The sequence below is a fragment of the Lagopus leucura genome, unplaced genomic scaffold (assembly GCF_019238085.1).
Source record: "Lagopus leucura isolate 7727_CA_CO unplaced genomic scaffold, USGS_WTPT01 Super-Scaffold_100021, whole genome shotgun sequence".
Lineage (NCBI taxonomy): Eukaryota > Metazoa > Chordata > Aves > Galliformes > Phasianidae > Lagopus > Lagopus leucura.
Window position 1 is genome coordinate 11,007,120 of NW_024962274.1, and position 18,257 is coordinate 11,025,376.

The window sequence follows — 18,257 nt, forward strand, 5'->3', positions numbered from 1 at the left end:
CCGCCATCGCCGCTCTAGGCGGCGAGGAGCCATAGAGAGAAAGTCCTCCGAACCGACATCTAGGCCCCGCCCTTATGAATATGCAACGCGGAGCGCCCCCCGCGGCCAATGGGCACGGAGCACCTCGTGAATATGCGATGAGGCCGGGGCCGCGGCCCGTGTCCTGCGGGCCGGGCGGGCGGCTGTCGGCGGCGGGGCGCGGGCCGCAAGATGGCGACCGCCATGTACCTGGAGCACTACCTGGACAGTGAGCGCGGGGCCGCGGCCGGGCGGGATCCGCGCCGCGACACGGGACCGAGCGGGGCGGGCGGGAGCGCCGGGAGTCCCCGCGTGGGTCTGCCGCGAGGGGAGCGGCCCTGATGGCGCTGCGTGTTTGTTTCAGGCATCGAGAACCTGCCGTGCGAGCTGCAGCGGAACTTCCAGCTGATGCGGGAGCTGGACCAGAGGACGGAAGGTGTGCAGGGTCTTCCCGTAGCGCGGGCAGCCGGGGGGGGAAATAACGCTCCCTCTGGGAGCACGGCTTTCTCACGCGTGCGTGCGGCGTCTGGGCTTTACAGATAAGAAAGCCGAAATTGACCGCCTGGCCGCAGAGTACATCGAGTCGGTGAAGAACATGTCAGCCGAGCAGCGAGTGGAGCACCTGAGGAGGATCCAGAGCGCCTATAGTAAATGCAAGGAGTACAGCGATGACAAAGTGCAGCTGGCCATGCAGACCTACGAGATGGTGAGTGCTGTCACACCGCTGCGTGGCCGCCGTTTGGCTGGGGCTGCTGCTGGGCTCTGAAGGCACGGCTCTGTTTGTCCTTCTGCTGGTGTATTTGCCTTCACTATCTTACCGAAACAAAGTATTCATTTTCCAGCTTGCTTCTCTTGCTTTTGCTTTCCCCGAACTCCTGCCCTTGTGTTGCTGGGTTTGGTGTCAAGTAGACTTCTCTTCTGGCAGCAGCACTGACAGCCAGCTCGCCCTGCCCACCTGCCTCTCACCCAGACATTCACTTCGGGCTGTCTGGTCATAAGCAGCAATTTTTAGGTCAGCTTCCAAGCTACGTTGTGTAGGAGCTGAGGGAACCGTTTCCACTTGGTTGCCTTGGATCCCAAGGCATGGAACCCTGTCAGCTCCTGTGTGACAGAGGTCCGGCTTGGCCTGTTGGGCTTAGTGGGAAAATGGCATTTCTGAAGGTGCAGATCTCCACTTTTCTCCTCTTCTGCACTGACTCCTGTCCATTTATCTGTTCTTTGAGTAATTCTCTGTGCGTTTTATCCCATAAGTGACTTTAAGCGAGGGGAATCCCTTTTTTGTCTGCACTTAGTGTGCTGTAAGTAGCTTCTAGGGATGCTTTGAGTTCTAATTAGTAAAGCTGCAGTACTTCAAATACTGCAGAAAAGGAAATAATTTCATGTCTCCCGGGTAAACACCAACTTCATGAATAGGTACTGCAGCAGCACAGCTGTTTTGTGGGTGGGGGTGAAGGTTTGAACACCTTTATTGCACCTCTGTTCTGTAAACCATATTACTGTGGAGGTTAGAAGACACCTAACGTGTGCTGACGATATTGGAGATAGCCTGTCTTTGTTATTAAATTTCATTAAATAGTGTACTGGTGAAATACCACAGAAAATATTCACACACGTAATGGATACCAACTGAATAATGTATTTTCAAAGTGGCAGAAAGAGAACTTTTTAAAAAAATCTTTCTGTGCTGTCCTACGAACTGTTGGTCTGGTTGCTTGGACTCTCCTTCCCCCACTCCCTTTTCCTTCCTTTCTTTTTGCTTGCATGTGGGTTCAGTCCACTTGCTTTTCTTCAGCATTTTTTCCTCTCTCTGTGTGCTCCAGTTCCCTTTCTGTACACCATTTCCCTTTTCCAGTCTGATATGCCCTTCATGCCTTGCCTTGAGCTGTTACATTCATGTTCTTAGGGAGAGCAGCCAAGCTACCAGACCTTCCTTGTTTTGCACTGGGAGTGTTTCTGTGTTTTTAGTTCAGTCTGTGGTTTCCTCTCTGTGCAGGTGGATAAGCACATCCGCCGGCTGGATGCGGACTTGGCGCGGTTTGAAGCGGATCTGAAGGATAAACTGGAGGGCAGTGACTTCGAAAGCTCTGGATCACGAAACCCGAAAAGTGTGTAAATGTTGTGTGTTTAACAGCCTTTTCCAGCACTGGGCATGTCTAAACAGAGGGCCTTGGGTACAGAGTAGACTGTCGTTTCTAGACGCTGCGGTGTAATCCCATACTTATTTTAAATGCTCTTCAGGTATTTATAGAGTTGCACTGGGCAATAAACAGGAGAAGGAAAAGATTTAGTGCTGGGCTCTCCTTGTCAGTGTCCTGAAGTGGTCGCTGGTTGTAAGGACACTACTGGCTAAGGGAGAACTAACTATGACAATACTGAACTGATGCTCAGCCTGTGGTTCCTACAGTTGTTGAGTTTAACAGTCTTGGCCTCAGTCTGTCACTTAGATTTGAAGATCTGTGTATTCAATCAAATATGTTGCTATTTAAAGCCTTGCATGACATTGTGGACTAATATAAAATACGGTGATCTAACTTAGGCTAGATCTTAGGAGGAAGTTTTTCCACCCAGAGGGTGGTGAGGCACTGGCACAGGTTGCCCAAGGAGGCTGTGGATGCCCCATCCCTGCAGGCATCCAAGGCCAGGCTGGATGTGGCTCTGGGCAGCCTGGGCTGCTGGTTGGTGACCCTGCACACAGCAGGGGGTTGGAACTGGATGAGCACTGTGGTCCTTTTCAACCCAGGCCATTCTGTGATTCTATGAATTGCCAAAACTGCAGATGTAGGATTTAGACACTTGGGGATATTACTTGCAAGATGGGTGTGTTTGTGGCAGAAAAGTGTATGTGCATTTCATAATCAGTGTTTGTGTTCAGTTGCATGTGACAGACAGATTTCAAAACAGTGAATGCACCAAAAGAAAAATGCCTGACATGGTATTCAAACTGATTGAAGCAATGCTTTATCTGTCTCTATAGAGGGAAAAAGTCAGAAAGACAAAAGAAGCTCTCGTGGTCGAGGTAAGCGGACGTCTGAAGAGGACACACCAAAGAAAAAGAAGCTGAAAGGAGGGTAAGTAGTATCCAGTCACACTTCTGATGACTTGGGTTCAACACTTGATGAATTTCCTCGTGTTTGTGTTACCCTGTTTATGACTCTCCTGTTGGGATGATAGTGGTGTTCCAGTATTCTGGTCTCACTAATTAGAGCCCGCCTTAAGACAAGTTAGCTTGACTAATTAACTCCTTGCTTGCCACGTGGAAACCCAGCATGCTTGGAATGCCCTCTGTCTGGAAGGACGAGATCAGAGTCTCTGTTGCTGTTGGCAAGCTGGGAGAAAATACCTTTGATTTTTGTCATGCAGCTATTTTTAACAGTTGCTTGTGATATTCATTGTAAAGAAACACTTTCCTGTTGGGACAAATGCTGATGCTGTGCTGCTGTTAGAGATCTTGCAGAGTTTTCATGGTTGTTTTTAAACAGCAGCTGTCTCCTAAATAGTCTTGAATAATGTAGTTCTGTTCTGTGAAGCAAGGAAGGAGGGCATTTAACCTCTCTGGCATGTGATTTTTTTTAAAGGGACCCTGCTAATTCCAATATATTCAATTGGCTAAGTGGAGAGGCAAGTTGAAAAGAAAGGAAGTATTTTCTGTTAAGTGTTACTGCTATGTCAAAGCTCCTCAGAGCAAGGTGGTTCCCTTTTACCCTGAGAAGAGAGAGAAGAGAAGAGTATGTACTAAAATGGCTTAGGGAAAAAAAAATAATCAGGTTATTCTGACTGCAGGCAGAAGTGAGGTATATGGGAATTTTGTTACTGTAGTCATGTTCTCATAGAATCTACAAATCAGTCTTTCAATCCTTTACAATCAAGCTCGTATTTTTGTATTAGCTCAAACCCACTTTCTGATTTAAAAATGATTTAAATAGCTGTTGCAAATTAATTTTCCCACCTGTTCTGTCACCTGTAAGTGACAAATGCTTTGGCCTTGTCCGCAGCTCCGAGTTTGCTGACACCATCCTGTCAGTGCATCCCTCAGACGTCCTGGACATGCCTGTGGACCCCAACGAGCCCACCTACTGCTTGTGTCACCAGGTGTCCTATGGGGAGATGATTGGCTGTGACAACCCAGATGTAAGCACTTGCTTTGTTGCTTTATTGCCAGTGTGCCCAGGTGGCCAAGAAGGCCAATGGCATCCTGGCTTGCATCAGAAACAGTGTTGCAAGCAGGAGCAGAGAGGTGATTGTTCCCCTATATTCAGCACTCGTGAGGCCGCACCTCGAGTACTGTGTCCAGTTTTGGGCCCCTCCCTGCAAGAAAGATATTGAGGCCCTGGAACGTGTTCAAAGGAGGGCAACAAAGCTGGTGAGGGGTCTGGAACACAGGCCATATGAGGAGAGGCTGAAGGAGCTGGGAATGTTCAGCCTGGAGAAGAGGAGCTCAGGGGAGACCTCATTGCTCTCTATAACTTCCTGAAGGGAGGTTGTAGTGAGCTGGGGGTCGGCCTCTTCTCTCGTGTCATCAGTGATAGGACCAGGGGGAATGGCTTCAAGCTACGGCAGGGGAGATTCAGGCTGGACATGAGGAAGTATTACTTTTCAGAAAGGGTGGTCAGGCACTGGAATGGATGCCCAGGGAGGTGGTGGAATCACCGAGCCTGGGGGTGTTCAAGGAAAGACTGGATGTTGTGTTGAGGGACATGGTTTAGTGGGAGCTATTGGGAACAGGTGAACGGTTGGACTGGATGAGCTTTTAGGTCTTTTCCAACCTTGGTGATTCTATGATTCTATGATTTTATCATCAAAACGCACCCCGTGTCTTTTGAAATGATGTTTGCAGCATCACAGCCCAGTGAAATCCAAGGGAGGTACTTGCTAATTTGATCATCCAAAGTGAACGTAGCGCTGGTAAAATGCTAAGCATCTCCTCTGTGGGTTTTTCCTTTGTTTTGCAGTGCCCCATTGAATGGTTCCACTTCGCTTGTGTGGACCTCACCACCAAACCAAAAGGGAAATGGTAAGGACACACAGGTTTTTGATTTCTGTCAAGCTGCAGTTTCTCTCGAAAAGAATCACAAACAGAATTGAAACCCCATGGTGACCTTTCCTGACAAAGGAACTTTGTTCTTGTGGTCAGAGGTTTACATCATGTTGGGTTGGGGACTGCTTTTATGTGAAGATAGAAGGGGACAGTTTTTCCTAGAGGCTGTTTCCACAGGAGTCTTAGCTTCCGTAGATTTCCGTGGGAGCAAAACAAGGACCCAGGCATGTAAAATTTCATGATAAGCAGAGCAGTTCATGAGCTTAGGCTTTTGTCAGCGTGTACAGCTTACATCTCATGTCTGCATTTGTTGCTGTGATTAAGGTTGGGAAAAGAATATTTTCTATTCTGCTTAGGGGAGCCCAATTTAAGACTACAAGTTTCTTCACCTACCTATGTGCCCATTTTAGAAAGAGTCACAGGCTTTTTCTGTGCTTGTTTTCTTTTGCAAAGGACAAAAGCTTTGCTAAACGTTGTCTTTTGCAGTTAAAATGCCACACTCTTCAATTCGCATAACAAAAGCAAGATTTTAAGAGGAAACACAACAGCACTACTGCATTAAGTGGGAGCAAATAGTATGACTTGGTCATTGCATTCCAATCAGATATTGCAATGGCAGCATGCAGTTGAGTGACCAGCTGGTTATTGAGTCTGCAGACTTTTAAAGACATGCAAATCTTTTTGTTTGGTGACTTTCTTAGTCTAACTGTAAGATGTGTATTAGAAGTGAGGTAATGCAGAGGTGCACTGGTTGCAATCATTGGAGGGAGAGGAGGAATTGGAGCAGGGTATCCTTGTTCCTTTAACTCTGCAGGAAGTTGATGTACCACCCTTGAGGAATTCAGTTGGAATAACTTGTGGGTGAATGAAATAGAGTAACTCTGAGCTGTGAGGGGCAGGTGAGCCCCAGAAGCCTTCTAGTGCTGACCATTCTGCCCACCAGACTCCATACAGTTCCTTCCCTCTCTGCCCAATCTTGCTGCATGCCATGTGAAGTGTTGCAGTTGGCTAAAATTAACACCACCTCCACTCATTTCCAAGTAATAGAAAGGCTCCCGAGCAATACGTTGTTAATTTTAGGTACTAATTAACAGCCAGTTTTGTTTTGTTTTGTTTTTCTCTCTGTAGGTTTTGTCCGCGCTGTGTTCAGGAAAAAAAGAAAAGTAAGAAGTAAAGGGGAATACCTCCTGTGAGGCAAGAAGAGTTTTAATATATTCCTTCCTTCATGTTGCAATATCATCTTTGATTTCGATTGTGATCTTAAAACCTGCCCTCCTCCGTTTCTGATATGCTATTTAATTGTCCAGTTGTAATTCCTGTTCTTTTGTGAAAAGTGACTTTGGGAAGGGAGGAATGTGCCACAGGGATTTTATTTATGTTACTCTCGCACAGCACTGAGATCAGTGTTACTCTGGAGTGCTAGGACAGCCCATAGCTGTAGTCTGCTTGTTTTTAGGAGTCTCTTAAACCCTGTGAGGCACTGCAGGAAATTGAGATACCCACCTCTTCAGTATGATGCATACCATCGCTGAAGACATTCAGACTCAGAGCTTAGCATGACAGAAAAAGCAATTCTCTCTCATGCAGCCTACAGGAAAGGATTAACTCCATTGTTTTGGTGTGATGCCCATTTGTTGTGCAGTTTTGTAGTACAGAGAGGATCAAGAAAGCTTATTGGCTTTTTACAGTGTCTCTTTTCCTCAAAGCCAAATGCTGTGCTCACTTTTGGCAGGGTGAGTATGGGAGAGAGAGAAGACCATATCTTCTCATTTGGGGAATTTCTTCTGTCTAACTTTGCACTGCCTTTCTGTTACTTGGTTTTGCTCACATCCACGTTACAGCCTCAACAGAAGCAAACTTTATGGCTTTTAACCTCCTTCTGTAAAAGGCTTGTGTCTTCTGGAACAAAACCTCTAAATATCAAAGGAGTTGTCCTGCAGTGTTCACAGTAGTACTGAGAAAACAAGTTACCTTTCCTGTCAGTTTTTGTTGCTTTTAAGCATGTTACTGTGAAATTGAAACCTAAAGTATTGTGATAGGGGGTCCGATTTATTCATACAGAAAGATGAAGGCCTGATTTTCTGTTATATCTCAAGCTTTAAGGGGAGATTCTATGAGGACAATGTGTACGTGGCAGTGATGATGCAGCAAAGCTGGAGGGTGGCCATGTGGTAATGTGGTGGGAGTTTGGTTCTTGGGTAGCTTTTGCTATGAAAAAGTGCCATTAGAGAAGGCAGTGCAGCAGGAATGTCTTTAAATTACTGCATGTCTTTTTCAAGGGGGCAAATTTGTCAGTTCTTGACCTCTTGAAGCTGCCTTTCAGATCTCGAATGTGAATGCTTGCTGTCATCACAGTGTCAGTTGCTGCAGCAAAAGGATGAGAAGGAAATCATGAGTAGGAAAACAAAACTCTGTGTTCTGTTAGTTTTTTTTTTTTTCTCCTTCCTCTGAGTTAACAGTGGATGCAGAAGTGGAGGGAAGAACAGATAACTGTTGTCTTTAGGTATCTCCTGTCTTATGGGGCTTAACTGCCCACAACAGAGACATTGTGGGTAAAGGTTGTTCTGCCAGGGGAGGGAGAAAACAAAGCAAAAAGCCCTGCAGCAGGATGGAGCAGGGTCTGTGAGCCTGTGATGGCTGTTAATGGCATCTGCATATTGCTCTGCATACCAGCTCTTGATACAGGCTGTTGGAAAGGCTTCCAGATAAGCCCTTTCTTCTGCTTTAAAAACAACCTGAATAAACAGTACAGAAGGGAAGAAAACCAAAACAAAACAAATCTAATCTGACTTTGGCACCAGCTTCCAAAAGAAAAAAGTTTTTTCTTGTCTTGCCCTGACCCTCTCATTTGTGTTTTGCCATGAAGGAAAGTAGAACTCAGCTCATGCCAGTTCAGCCTTCCTGTTTTGCTCTGGGTTTGTAGCTGCTTGCAGGTATGTTAGGATTGTCGCAGAGAAGCCTTTTGGTACTGAGACAGGTTTTCTGTGAACCTTCTGATGTATCTGCTGTGCAGAAAGCCTGTCTGCAAGGTCCTTTTGTTGGAAGTGTGGCATTGTACATCTTTGCTGCGTTGCATCACTCCACGTTTTATATGAAGTTTCTGTAGTTGATGTTTACAGGAAGATGCATGTTTGTCATTGCTGCCATTGTAACAGCATCCCGAAACTACACAGACAGGTTAGAAACAGAACGCTGGTGGGAAGGGAGAGGAAAAGCACAATCTCACAAAGCTGGGCTTAGAAATACAGCCAGCCTTCTCCTGCTCTCTGCCTCTGTTTTGGGAGTAAATATAATTGCGATACCTCATGAGCCAGCCTGTAATTCAGTACCAGCAGTAAGCCTGTACCTCACTGACCTGCTACACTGGATTCCTCGTAAGGGTGACTGACCTGAAGGCTATGATGCTGTCCCAAGTTCTGTTTTTTCCTTCTGTCCAATGCTATTGTAAACTTTTTTCCCTTGTCTCCCAAGGCTGTAACAGTCATGGTATCACTGTAAACCAAGCGTTGGATTTGAAACAAATCCAAAAGTAGATTGTGCCTCTTGGGAGATCTTGCAGGTATGGAAACGCACAGCTGTGCAGGTCAGTGCCAAGCTGACTGCTCTACACTCGGGAAAGATGGTCAGGTGGGACAGCAAAGTGTACTTTATTAGTACGTGCTTTCTTGGGCTTGGAAAAGCAGATGCTTTCCATTTCAACCAGCAAAGCAAAAAAAAAAATCAAACAACGTTCTAGAAGTTGGCATCGATCCTCAAAGGGAAGGAAGCTTCTTCAGCAGGACCCAGGATCAGCACGTGGTGCAGACCTGGCTGCTCCGTACGGCGTGACACCACCAGTGTGTCCTCAGAACCCACACCAGCAATAAGCCCAGCCTGCCCCTGGGCTGGGGGACCCACAGCCTTCACTTCTGGTCGCAAAAGAGTTAAAATCTTTCTCCTGAATTTTGAATGTACAGTGTTAAATGCGCCCTTATGGAGAAGGATGGACAGACTGTGGTGCGGAGAGGAATGTTCCACTGACAGTTGTCAATGCACCAAAGTGTTCAGCTTTACTACAGCTCAGCCAAACTGGAGGTGAAACGATGTTAACCCAACAGCTCTATTTTTTAAAGGAATTAGATCTATGTTCCCTTTGTAAATGGAAGAGAATATAAATCTTTTTATGGAAAAAAAAAAAAAAGAAGAAGAATGTAAAGTTAAAAAAAAAATAAATGTATATCTGTATTTTTGGATCACGTTATAGATAATGAATATATTGATATAAATAAAATATTTTTGGGAACCGAGCTGTCGGAGGTGATGAGAGGGCGGGCAAGCGGGCGCTAGGAGCGCGCGGACGGGGTCCTCCCGCCCGCAGGGGGGCGCTGCGGGATCCCGCGGCCAGAAGAGGCCGGCAGGCGGCGTGCGGCTCAGCCGCGCCTCTCGTTGCTCCCCGGCTCGGCCATGGGGATCTCCGCAGGCTCCGGCCGCCCCGTGCGGCACGGCTGGGCGCAGCTGAGGCGGCTGGCGGGATCGTGCGGGACGTGGCGACCGCAGAGCCCGGCCCCTGAGCTGCGGCGGCCGTGCCGCGCTGCTGTCGGGTCCCGGCAGCGCCCTGGCAACGCCCTGCACACCGCCCGGCCCCGCAGCCAGGAGGTCCCGCTCACCTGCGAGCGCTACGGCCTGCGGCGGCTGCCCTTCGCCCGCCTCGGCAGCGGCGATGCGGCTTTCTTTGAGGGCCTCATGCCGGGCAGGGTGTGCTCGAACCCCGAGGAGCTGAAATCCTCTAATGTGGACTGGCTGAAATCAGTCCGAGGTAAGTGGGGCTGCTGGTGTCCCCGCGCTGCTGAAACCTCGCTCGTCTCTACTCGCAGACCCGACAGAATGGCTTTTCCTCGCAGGAGATACGAGCTGCCTGATGGTTCAGGGTAAAAGCAGATTGTTTTCCTAAAAGCAGTGTGTTCGCTTCATAGCTTCTGAGTTTTTGACCAAGCCTCAGAAACGAGCGTTGTGAATTCTGCCTTTTGACAAAGATTCTATAAGAACAGACTCACAGAATCACTACGGGTGGAAAAGACCCTCAGATCCCCAGGTCCAACCCCACCGTGCCCACTGCCCGCGTCCCTCAGTGCCACATCCCCACAGCTCTGAACGCCTCCAGGCACGGTGACCCCACCTCCCTGTGCAGCTGCGCAGTGCCTCACCGCTCTTTCTGATACATCTTTCCTAATATCCAAGCTGGACGTCCCCTGATGCAGCTTAAGGCCACCGCCTCTCGTCCTAAGATAGAAAACATTTCCTAAGTTAGAGAACATTTCCCCATGCTCACTCTGGCAACCAAGTTTGTAGACACATAAAAGGTTTTTACAAGTTGCTTGAAGTGCTTTAGATTAACTGTGCCTCACACTGGGGGGGTGTTGCTGTTTCAGACATCATCCCTCGCCACCTTCTTCGTTCTGCTCTCTGTACAGCCTGTGGCTTGCCTTGAGAGTCCCTTGCTTTCATTGCAGGCTGCAGCGAGCTGTTGTTGAAGCCAAAGACAGCAGCAGAGGTGTCTCAAATTCTCAGGTAATGCGTGCCTTTCTTACAGGGCTGTGGGGTGAGGAGACCCAGGTTTGCTTTGGGAAGGTCACACGGGGGAAAGGACGTTCAGGCAGTCATGTGAGCGCTGGAATAGCTGAAGCTGGTTTTATATTGGTGGTGCCTCTGGTGACTTCAGCTCTTCCTTGTACCCTTTATGTCCCAGCTGTCCTTGGACTCTCATCTTTTTGCACACCCTTTAATCCAGCAGCACCCAAGCCAGGAACGCTGCCTGCTGTTATTAATCCAGAGCTGTGTGCCTGCTGCTGGGCAGGCAGTATCACTTGTCACTGTCTTTGTACTGACGGATGGGACAAAACTACCCCATTTCTTTCCTGCTGGAGTAAAAAGACAAAAAAATGTCTTTGAAGCTCTTGGTACCATGGTTTGGTGTGTTTTGAGGAGATCTGGTGTACCACCTAAGTTCCTAATGTGCTGTGAGTATAGATCAGGCCAGCCAGTGGGTTCAGTGGCTGTTTGCTAGGAGACTCTAACTAGCTATACAGTTTTCTTAGGAAGGAATGTACAGGTTCATTTTTAGAATGTTTTCACAGAGAGCTGAAGCTTTTAAAGGCAGAAAGAGACTTGAACATGTGCCTCGTGTTTCATAGGCCCAGTGCTCCCTGGCTCTTGGCTTTTGTGTCACGGCAGCATCAGGCAGGCCCGAGGGCTGAACTTTGATTTATTCTGCAAAACAGAATTCCTGTGTCATGGCCAGAGGTCCATGCAAAGGCAAATGGGCAGTAGCAGACTTCTCAAATGAGTGTTGGCATTGATGAGAGGGGAGTCTGGAGTGCTCAAGGTGGAGGAGAGAAATTGGGGGAGATAAGCAAATGGGTTCAGTATTAATAATTTTTCTGCTCTGCTGGATTGTCAAAATTAGACACCTTACCCATGCTCAGTTCAAGCAGTTGTGTTAAGGGATCCAAGGAGGGCCCATCTGCAAAGGGAAGAAGATTGTTTTGTCCACCAACAGCACTGCCTGGGTTTGGAAATATGAGAGCAGGAGTGGTTGAACGTCAGCATCTGTTCAGGGGAATGGCCCCAAATGTTCATTCTTTTGTCCAGCACTGGGGTGAGTGCAGTGAGGAGCTGTGCTTTCTCATGTTTACAATGAAACTGCCCCTTTGTGTCAATTTAATCTTTAGGCTAAACATTGCTTAACTGTTAGGCACATTGAGTGCTCACAGCAGTGCGCATTGATGTAGAAGTGACTCTTCTGATAGACTGGATTATTGGCCTTAAAAGATCTGAGGCTTGAGAAACCTGTTTCCTTCCAGGTACTGCCATGAGAGGAACCTGGCAGTGAGCCCACAAGGGGGTAACACAGGCCTTGTTGGGGGCAGCGTTCCCGTCTTCGATGAGATCATTCTGTCCACTGCTCTGATGAACAAGATCATCAGCTTTGACCCGGTGTCTGGTAAGTATCATAGACACGTGGTGCACAGAAGTGACCCCTGGGTCTTACTGAGGTGTTTTATGGGAGCTGTGGGGTCAGCAAGGCTCAGCCCAGCAGGATCCTAAGGAGCATCAGAGATTCGTGTCCTCCCTGTTCCTGCTGCTGATGCCATCCTTAGGTGATAACAGGAGCAGATGTAAGAAAATATCCGGTGGCAGAAAAGAGGAAGAAAGAGATAAGAGGATGGTGTATGTCCTGTTACCCAGATGAGAAACCCAGCAGGTGGAGAACAACAGTGGTGGAGGAGGTGTGTGATAACAAAAAAACAAACAGGGAAGGGAAGGATGGGGAAAGCTTACGTGTTGTTTGGGTTTGGAAAGCTAGGAAACAGACTGCTTTGAGTATCTCAGTTCTTAAAACATGGTGAGAAGGGAAGTGAATGCCAGGCAGAGGTTGACTGAACATCACTGTATTTTGCATGCCCAGAGCTACGGATGACCAGATGTTAAATCAGTAGTAAAGCCCTCTTGGGTCGAAGAAGGATGGAACAATGCCCTGTAGCAAGCACAGGGTTCTTACAGCTTCAATTGAACTCCAGAAAGTTTTAGAGGAAGAGGTGGTTCTGCCTGCTTGCACTCTTCCCACCTCTTCAGGAGGAACCTTCCTCCGCAGCATCAGCCTGTAGCAGGATGTTTGTGTTTCAGGAATCCTGGTGTGCCAAGCTGGCTGCATCCTAGAGAAACTCAATGAGTACTTGGAGGAGCGGGGCTTTATCATGCCCCTTGACCTGGGAGCCAAAGGCAGCTGTCACATCGGTGGCAATGTGGCCACAAATGCCGGAGGCCTGCGGCTGCTGAGATACGGCTCTCTGCGAGGGACTGTGTTGGGGCTGGAAGTGGTAAGGCGAGTACCTGGTAGCTCTTATCATTTTCCTGCTGTTCTACTCTTGGCTGTCTGTTAGGAAGGCAGAAGTTCCTTTTCAGTCTCCCTCTCTTAATTGTTCCTTTTGTGGCTCTTTTGAGAAAGTGCCTTCGTGCATGAAGCATCTGTTATTGATGCTGATACTCCGTGTTCTCACAGGTGCTGGCAGATGGCACAGTTCTGGACTGTTTGGCATCGCTGCGCAAGGATAACACTGGCTACGATTTGAAGCAGCTTTTCATTGGATCTGAGGGGACTTTAGGTGTCATCACAGCTGTCTCTATACTCTGCCCCCAGAAACCTAAAGCTGTGAATGTGGCGTTCCTAGGTAGGAACTGCTATTAATAAGCATCACATGTGAATTTGTATGCTGGAGTGGGAATAGTCGTGAAAGGGGAGTCCTTGTTGAAGCTTTTTAGCAGAGCTGTTTGGAGGCAACCTTCACTGAGACCTGTTCTGTTCTCAAAAATGCCAGATGGGGCTTCTCAGACAGCTTGCTTCTAATATGTATGTCCTTGGAAGCAGGCAGCTGAACTCCTCGGAGGGTATGAGTGGGCAAACCTATGGAATACGTGCAGTGAACCCAAGAATTTGCCTAAACTTTCATAAGAGCCTTTAAATACAACTTGGATTGCTTTCTTTCCCGTGTTGAGAACTAAGTGTGCAGCAAATTCTTTGCTATGAACTGTCCTGGAATGTGCAAGAGGTCCTTGCCACAGTAAAGACCAATTGCTCTCTCCTCCTGCTGTTCTCCTCCACCCCTTTCCCCAGCCCAAACCAACCCACACTGGACTCTTGTTTCCTAGAGACAGGAAACATCACTTCAAGCACGATACAGGCTTTTTAAAAAGTCCGTGAAAGCTTTTGAAGGATTGATTTTTGTTTCTGATCTTTGTATCTGTCTGAAGGATGTCAGGATTTCTCTCGGGTTCAGGAAACGTTTACGACCTGCAGAGCCATGCTGGGAGAGATCCTGTCTGCCTTTGAGTTCATGGATGAGAAGTGCATGGAACTGGTTGAGAAACATCTTGGGCTCTCCAACCCGGTGAGAGGTACCACAGCTGATACCTGTCTAGGGAGCAGATGCAGATAGCAGCCTTTGTGCTGCAGAAAGTGGCATTATCCTGCTTAAGGGCTTTTAGTCCCACTTAATTTTTGTACCCAGTATTCAATTCCAAGCTCGACTGGTAAAAGTTTTTAAAGATAGAACTTTTTGCTCCTACTGGTTCCTACAAAAATACTGGTTTTTTGGAAAGCAGTAGTGGATAAAGCAGTGAAGTGCCCTCCAGATAAAAGATTGCCACTTGGGCTGCACTTCTGTTTGGCACCAAAGAATCTGGGCGATAGAGGATACTTGATAAAATGTGCCAAGTTTGGGGAGAAACTCTAGAATCTGCAGTAAAATCCCATGCTTGTAGCACAGAGCATCCACTTATTTTATTCTCCCTCACTTTCAGGCAGCCCTTTTTATGTTTTAATTGAAACTTCGGGCTCCAACTTGAGGCACGATGAAGAAAAATTGAACAGCTTCCTGGAACAGGCCATGACTTCTGGTTTAGTCACTGATGGAACTGTGGCAGTGGATGATAAGAAAATAAAGGCAAGTCAACATTTCCTCTTGCACAAATCTGCTTGAAAAAATGCTCTCCTTCATGAGGAAGCGTTCATCCTGTTTGAAGTTAATACACTTGAGTGACCTATTAGCTTATTATTGAGAAGAAAGGCCCAGAGTGTTTGGGTTGTCAGTGGATGTTTTCTTCTTTAAGGAGCGGAGGATAATGAACTGTGGGATATCAGTAGTTGTTGTGGTAGGACCTACATCTCCATGAGCACTACTGAAAGCAAAAGCTGGATCGTCAGAGAGGCCAGGAATGAATGAAGTCCTGCAAGCCAAGGTGGGGATGTGTTAGAGCCAGGCTCTGCAGTCTGAGGGAGCAAAGTGGGCACTGGCAGATCAGTGGAGGAGGCACATCCCCACCTCTTGGGGAACCAGAACGTCCTTGCAGAAGATGCCCATGGCTGTGGCACTTGTTTGTACTGTCTGCAGTCAGGCAGAGGATACTGAGGGATATCAGATGTTACGTGTGGAGTCGGGGCTTTTTCCCCCCCGTGTCACAAAGTATTGAACACGAGGAACTTGGCTGATTGGGATTCCTTTGATCTTTGTCCCACAGGCACTGTGGAGCCTGAGGGAGAGGATCACAGAGGCGCTCAGTCGTGATGGCTGTGTGTACAAGTATGACATCTCCCTCCCTGTGGGAAAGCTGTATGATCTTGTGACTGACATGAGAGCTCGACTGGGCCACAGTGCCAAGAACGTGGTGGGCTATGGCCACTTGGGTGAGTGCAGATGCAGGAAAAGGACATCACTTCTTCTTCTCCTCCAAGTTTTGCTGTGCACCTTCCTAGTAGCTCCTAAAGGTTTGGATTGTTTTAATTACTGAGGAGCATAGACTGAACAGCTGAGAGCTATTAGAAGGATGCTTAAGCATCTTCGTTGCTTTCAGACTGTATTCTGTATATCAGTGGCAGGTGTGACCTGGCAGCATAACCACTAACCTCTCTGCAGTTTCAAAGTGGCTGTTTGTATCTTTTTGCTCTGTGTTTTCTGTTTAAATAGCTAGGGTATTTCATGGCACCATCAGTGTGATTAATGTGCTCAGACGCATTTGGTAGATAAACATTTTCCTGTCCAAAGTGATTAGTGATATTGGAAATCAGTTACATTTGAGTCGTTCACTCTCCAAATGAGAGTGATAAAAGGAGTTCACACTTTTTTTGATAGAAAGAGGCCCTTACATTTATCAGAATGCTTTGAAACTGACTTCATTTTATATACACTAGAGACAGATAAGTCACTTTGCAGAGCTGTTCTATGGGTTCTGCTAAAAATAAATCACCAAACCAAGCCAGAAACAACAGCAAAACCCAGATCACTCCTCAGCATGCTTGATGTCAGATGATTTGAAAGACATGGAAAGACAAGTTTTCGTAATAGCAGCCACCTTTGGAGGATGGTGGCATTGAGGATTAAGTTGTGTACTGTAAGAATTTGCTGAGATAAAAGAAGAGGTTCCAGAGGGGGAATGAGTATTTTTTTCTTTGTCTTTGTGTGTTTTGTCTTCTGCATGCCCTGTAACTGTGTGCTTAATTGAATATCATCCCACGCAAGCAGCAAAAAGAGAAAATAAATGCTTTTCTTTCTTTGTTTCTGTTGATGCAGTGCCAAAGTGCCCTTTGAATACTGCACAAATATAATAGGTACAGCAATGAATTCTGTATTGAGATCTAATCATCATTATTAAATACTGTTGGGGAAATCTTTGGCATGTCATCTTAATGCGGGAAGAATAATTAGTGCAGCACGGTTCTTTGAATTTGTGAGTTACAGGAGTGGGAATTTGAGAGTTGCTTGACTTGGAACGCTTCCTCAAAGGTTGTACTGAAAGCATGGAAAAACAAAGATCCTATTTGAGTTGTTTGTGCACAGAGGGGCCTGATGTTTGTGGAACAGTTCACTTCCCCTCTCTGAAGGGATAGTTTGGAAAGTAACAAAGGCACTGTTGTTTGAGTACTTGGATGTACTGGATGATGTCTGACTGCTTGGAAGATGACAGCAGTGGTTCTCCATTGCAGGGCTATGGATTTTTTCATACAGACCCACCTGTGTAATGTTTTATTCCAGGAGATGGAAACTTGCACTTGAACGTCACGGCAGAGTCCTACAGCCATTCCCTTCTGGATGCCATCGAGCCATTTGTGTACGAGTGGACAGCAAGATACAATGGCAGCATCAGTGCAGAGCACGGGCTGGGCTTCAAGAAGAAGCAGTTCATTCAGTACAGCAAACCCAACGAGGCAATCTTTCTAATGCAGCGTTTCAAAGCCATGTTGGACCCCAAAGGAATCCTCAATCCATACAAGACGCTGCCCTCCAGCCCCTGAGCAGAAACCATCGCGTGAGGACGGCGTCTCTGCTCAGGACCCACATGCTCCAGTTCGTGGTTGAAGTGCAAGCACAAGGAATGTTCCCTGCCTTCCTTCCTTAGCGTGATGGAAGAAGTGAAGGAATGTGCTTCCTCTTTTCCAGGGCGTCTGCTCTTTCTGAAGAAGAACACGTTACTGATTTTGGCAGTATGGGTTTTCTGTTTAATCTGAACCTTGACACCAAGCACACAAATATATATATATATATAAATCTTACCCACTTGCTCTTCTGTGAGTGTGATATCTAGAGTTGATTTCCACCTTAGTCTAGGTAGTGGGATGCCTGAAGATTCCTCACATCTCTCAAGCTCTGGTGATCACCTTTTTTCTTTCCTCTCTGTACCATTTGTTGCATACATTCTGCAGTCAAAAAGTTAAGGGAAAAGGGAGCAGCAAAGTTTCAGAAGCAAGGGAACTTTTGGGGATTATTGCCTTTATCTGAAATTACCTGCAGGATTATGAGAATAAAGTCCTTGCTTATAAAAATAGAGCTACTTCACACTCGCTCAGTCAGGTGTTTGGGTGAGGTTGGTAAGGTGGTACCAAGGCATGTGAGCTGGCAGCAGAGCCAGCTGGCAGCAGCAGGGCTCTGGTTAATTGGCAACGTTTGAGGCTTCTTTACAGCTTGAGGCCATTGGATACGTGGTGCTAAGCATCAAGAGTCAGGCCTGTCTCTGTGTTAGAGTTTCAGATCCTGCTCTGTGCACCCTTACCCTACATCTGTAGGAGCGCCGCAGTATTTTTGCTATCATTTCATGTACGTGACTGTGACATACCCACATCAAAAGCATTACAAATCTGAGTCCACAGAACTATGATGAGGGTTTATCAGTGTTGTTTTAGGACCACAGCAGAGCAGGGCTATCAACCAGGCACACATAAGTCCTTCCTGCACCTGATTTCTGTTCCCCAAGAGCTCATCTCCTGGACAGGTCAAACTTCCCAACCCCTGTGTACTCCCTTAAGCCTCATCTTGGATTTCACCAGTGAAGACTGTATTTGGCATTATGGGTTGGAGCAGGCAAATGGCTGTAGCAGACATAGCTGTTGTCTTTGTAGGGAAGACTTGGATCCCAGGTAGGTGCTGTTCGCGTCATTACACCGAAAGGCAGAAGCCAGATATGGCACAGCATACAAACAGGGGCAGAGCTGTGCAGGCTGTGCTGTGTTTAGGTCTGTCCATGAGGATGAGTTCTGTTGTTTCATTTAGTAGTGTGCAATCTCCTCACTTTCAGGACAAACAGCTTTAAAGTGCAGTAAATCATCATCAGGACTTTTTTATTTTGATTACTATTGCTGCTGTAAATATCTTGGAATTACTGCAATGTATAAAACAGT

General features: G+C 47.0%; 2 protein-coding genes across 2 annotated transcripts; both read left to right on the forward strand.

Moving 5' to 3' along the window:
* The first annotated feature begins 170 nt into the window (after positions 1-170).
* On the forward strand, positions 171-9,339 carry ING5 (inhibitor of growth family member 5). The gene is made up of 8 exons (XM_042878482.1): positions 171-247; positions 383-454; positions 558-724; positions 2,012-2,123; positions 2,993-3,086; positions 4,011-4,146; positions 4,968-5,029; positions 6,182-9,339. The coding sequence occupies exons 1-8, from the start codon at positions 211-213 to the stop codon at positions 6,225-6,227; spliced, it is 726 nt and encodes a 241-aa protein (XP_042734416.1). The 5' UTR covers positions 171-210; the 3' UTR covers positions 6,228-9,339.
* A 157-nt stretch (positions 9,340-9,496) lies between these two features.
* D2HGDH (D-2-hydroxyglutarate dehydrogenase) lies at positions 9,497-17,135 on the forward strand. Its single transcript, XM_042878491.1, has 9 exons — positions 9,497-9,848; positions 10,543-10,600; positions 11,893-12,032; positions 12,716-12,909; positions 13,092-13,260; positions 13,841-13,984; positions 14,390-14,532; positions 15,107-15,272; positions 16,618-17,135. Exons 1-9 carry the CDS (start codon positions 9,497-9,499, stop codon positions 16,875-16,877), a joined length of 1,626 nt encoding a protein of 541 aa, XP_042734425.1. The 3' UTR covers positions 16,878-17,135.
* Positions 17,136-18,257: the final 1,122 nt, after the last annotated feature.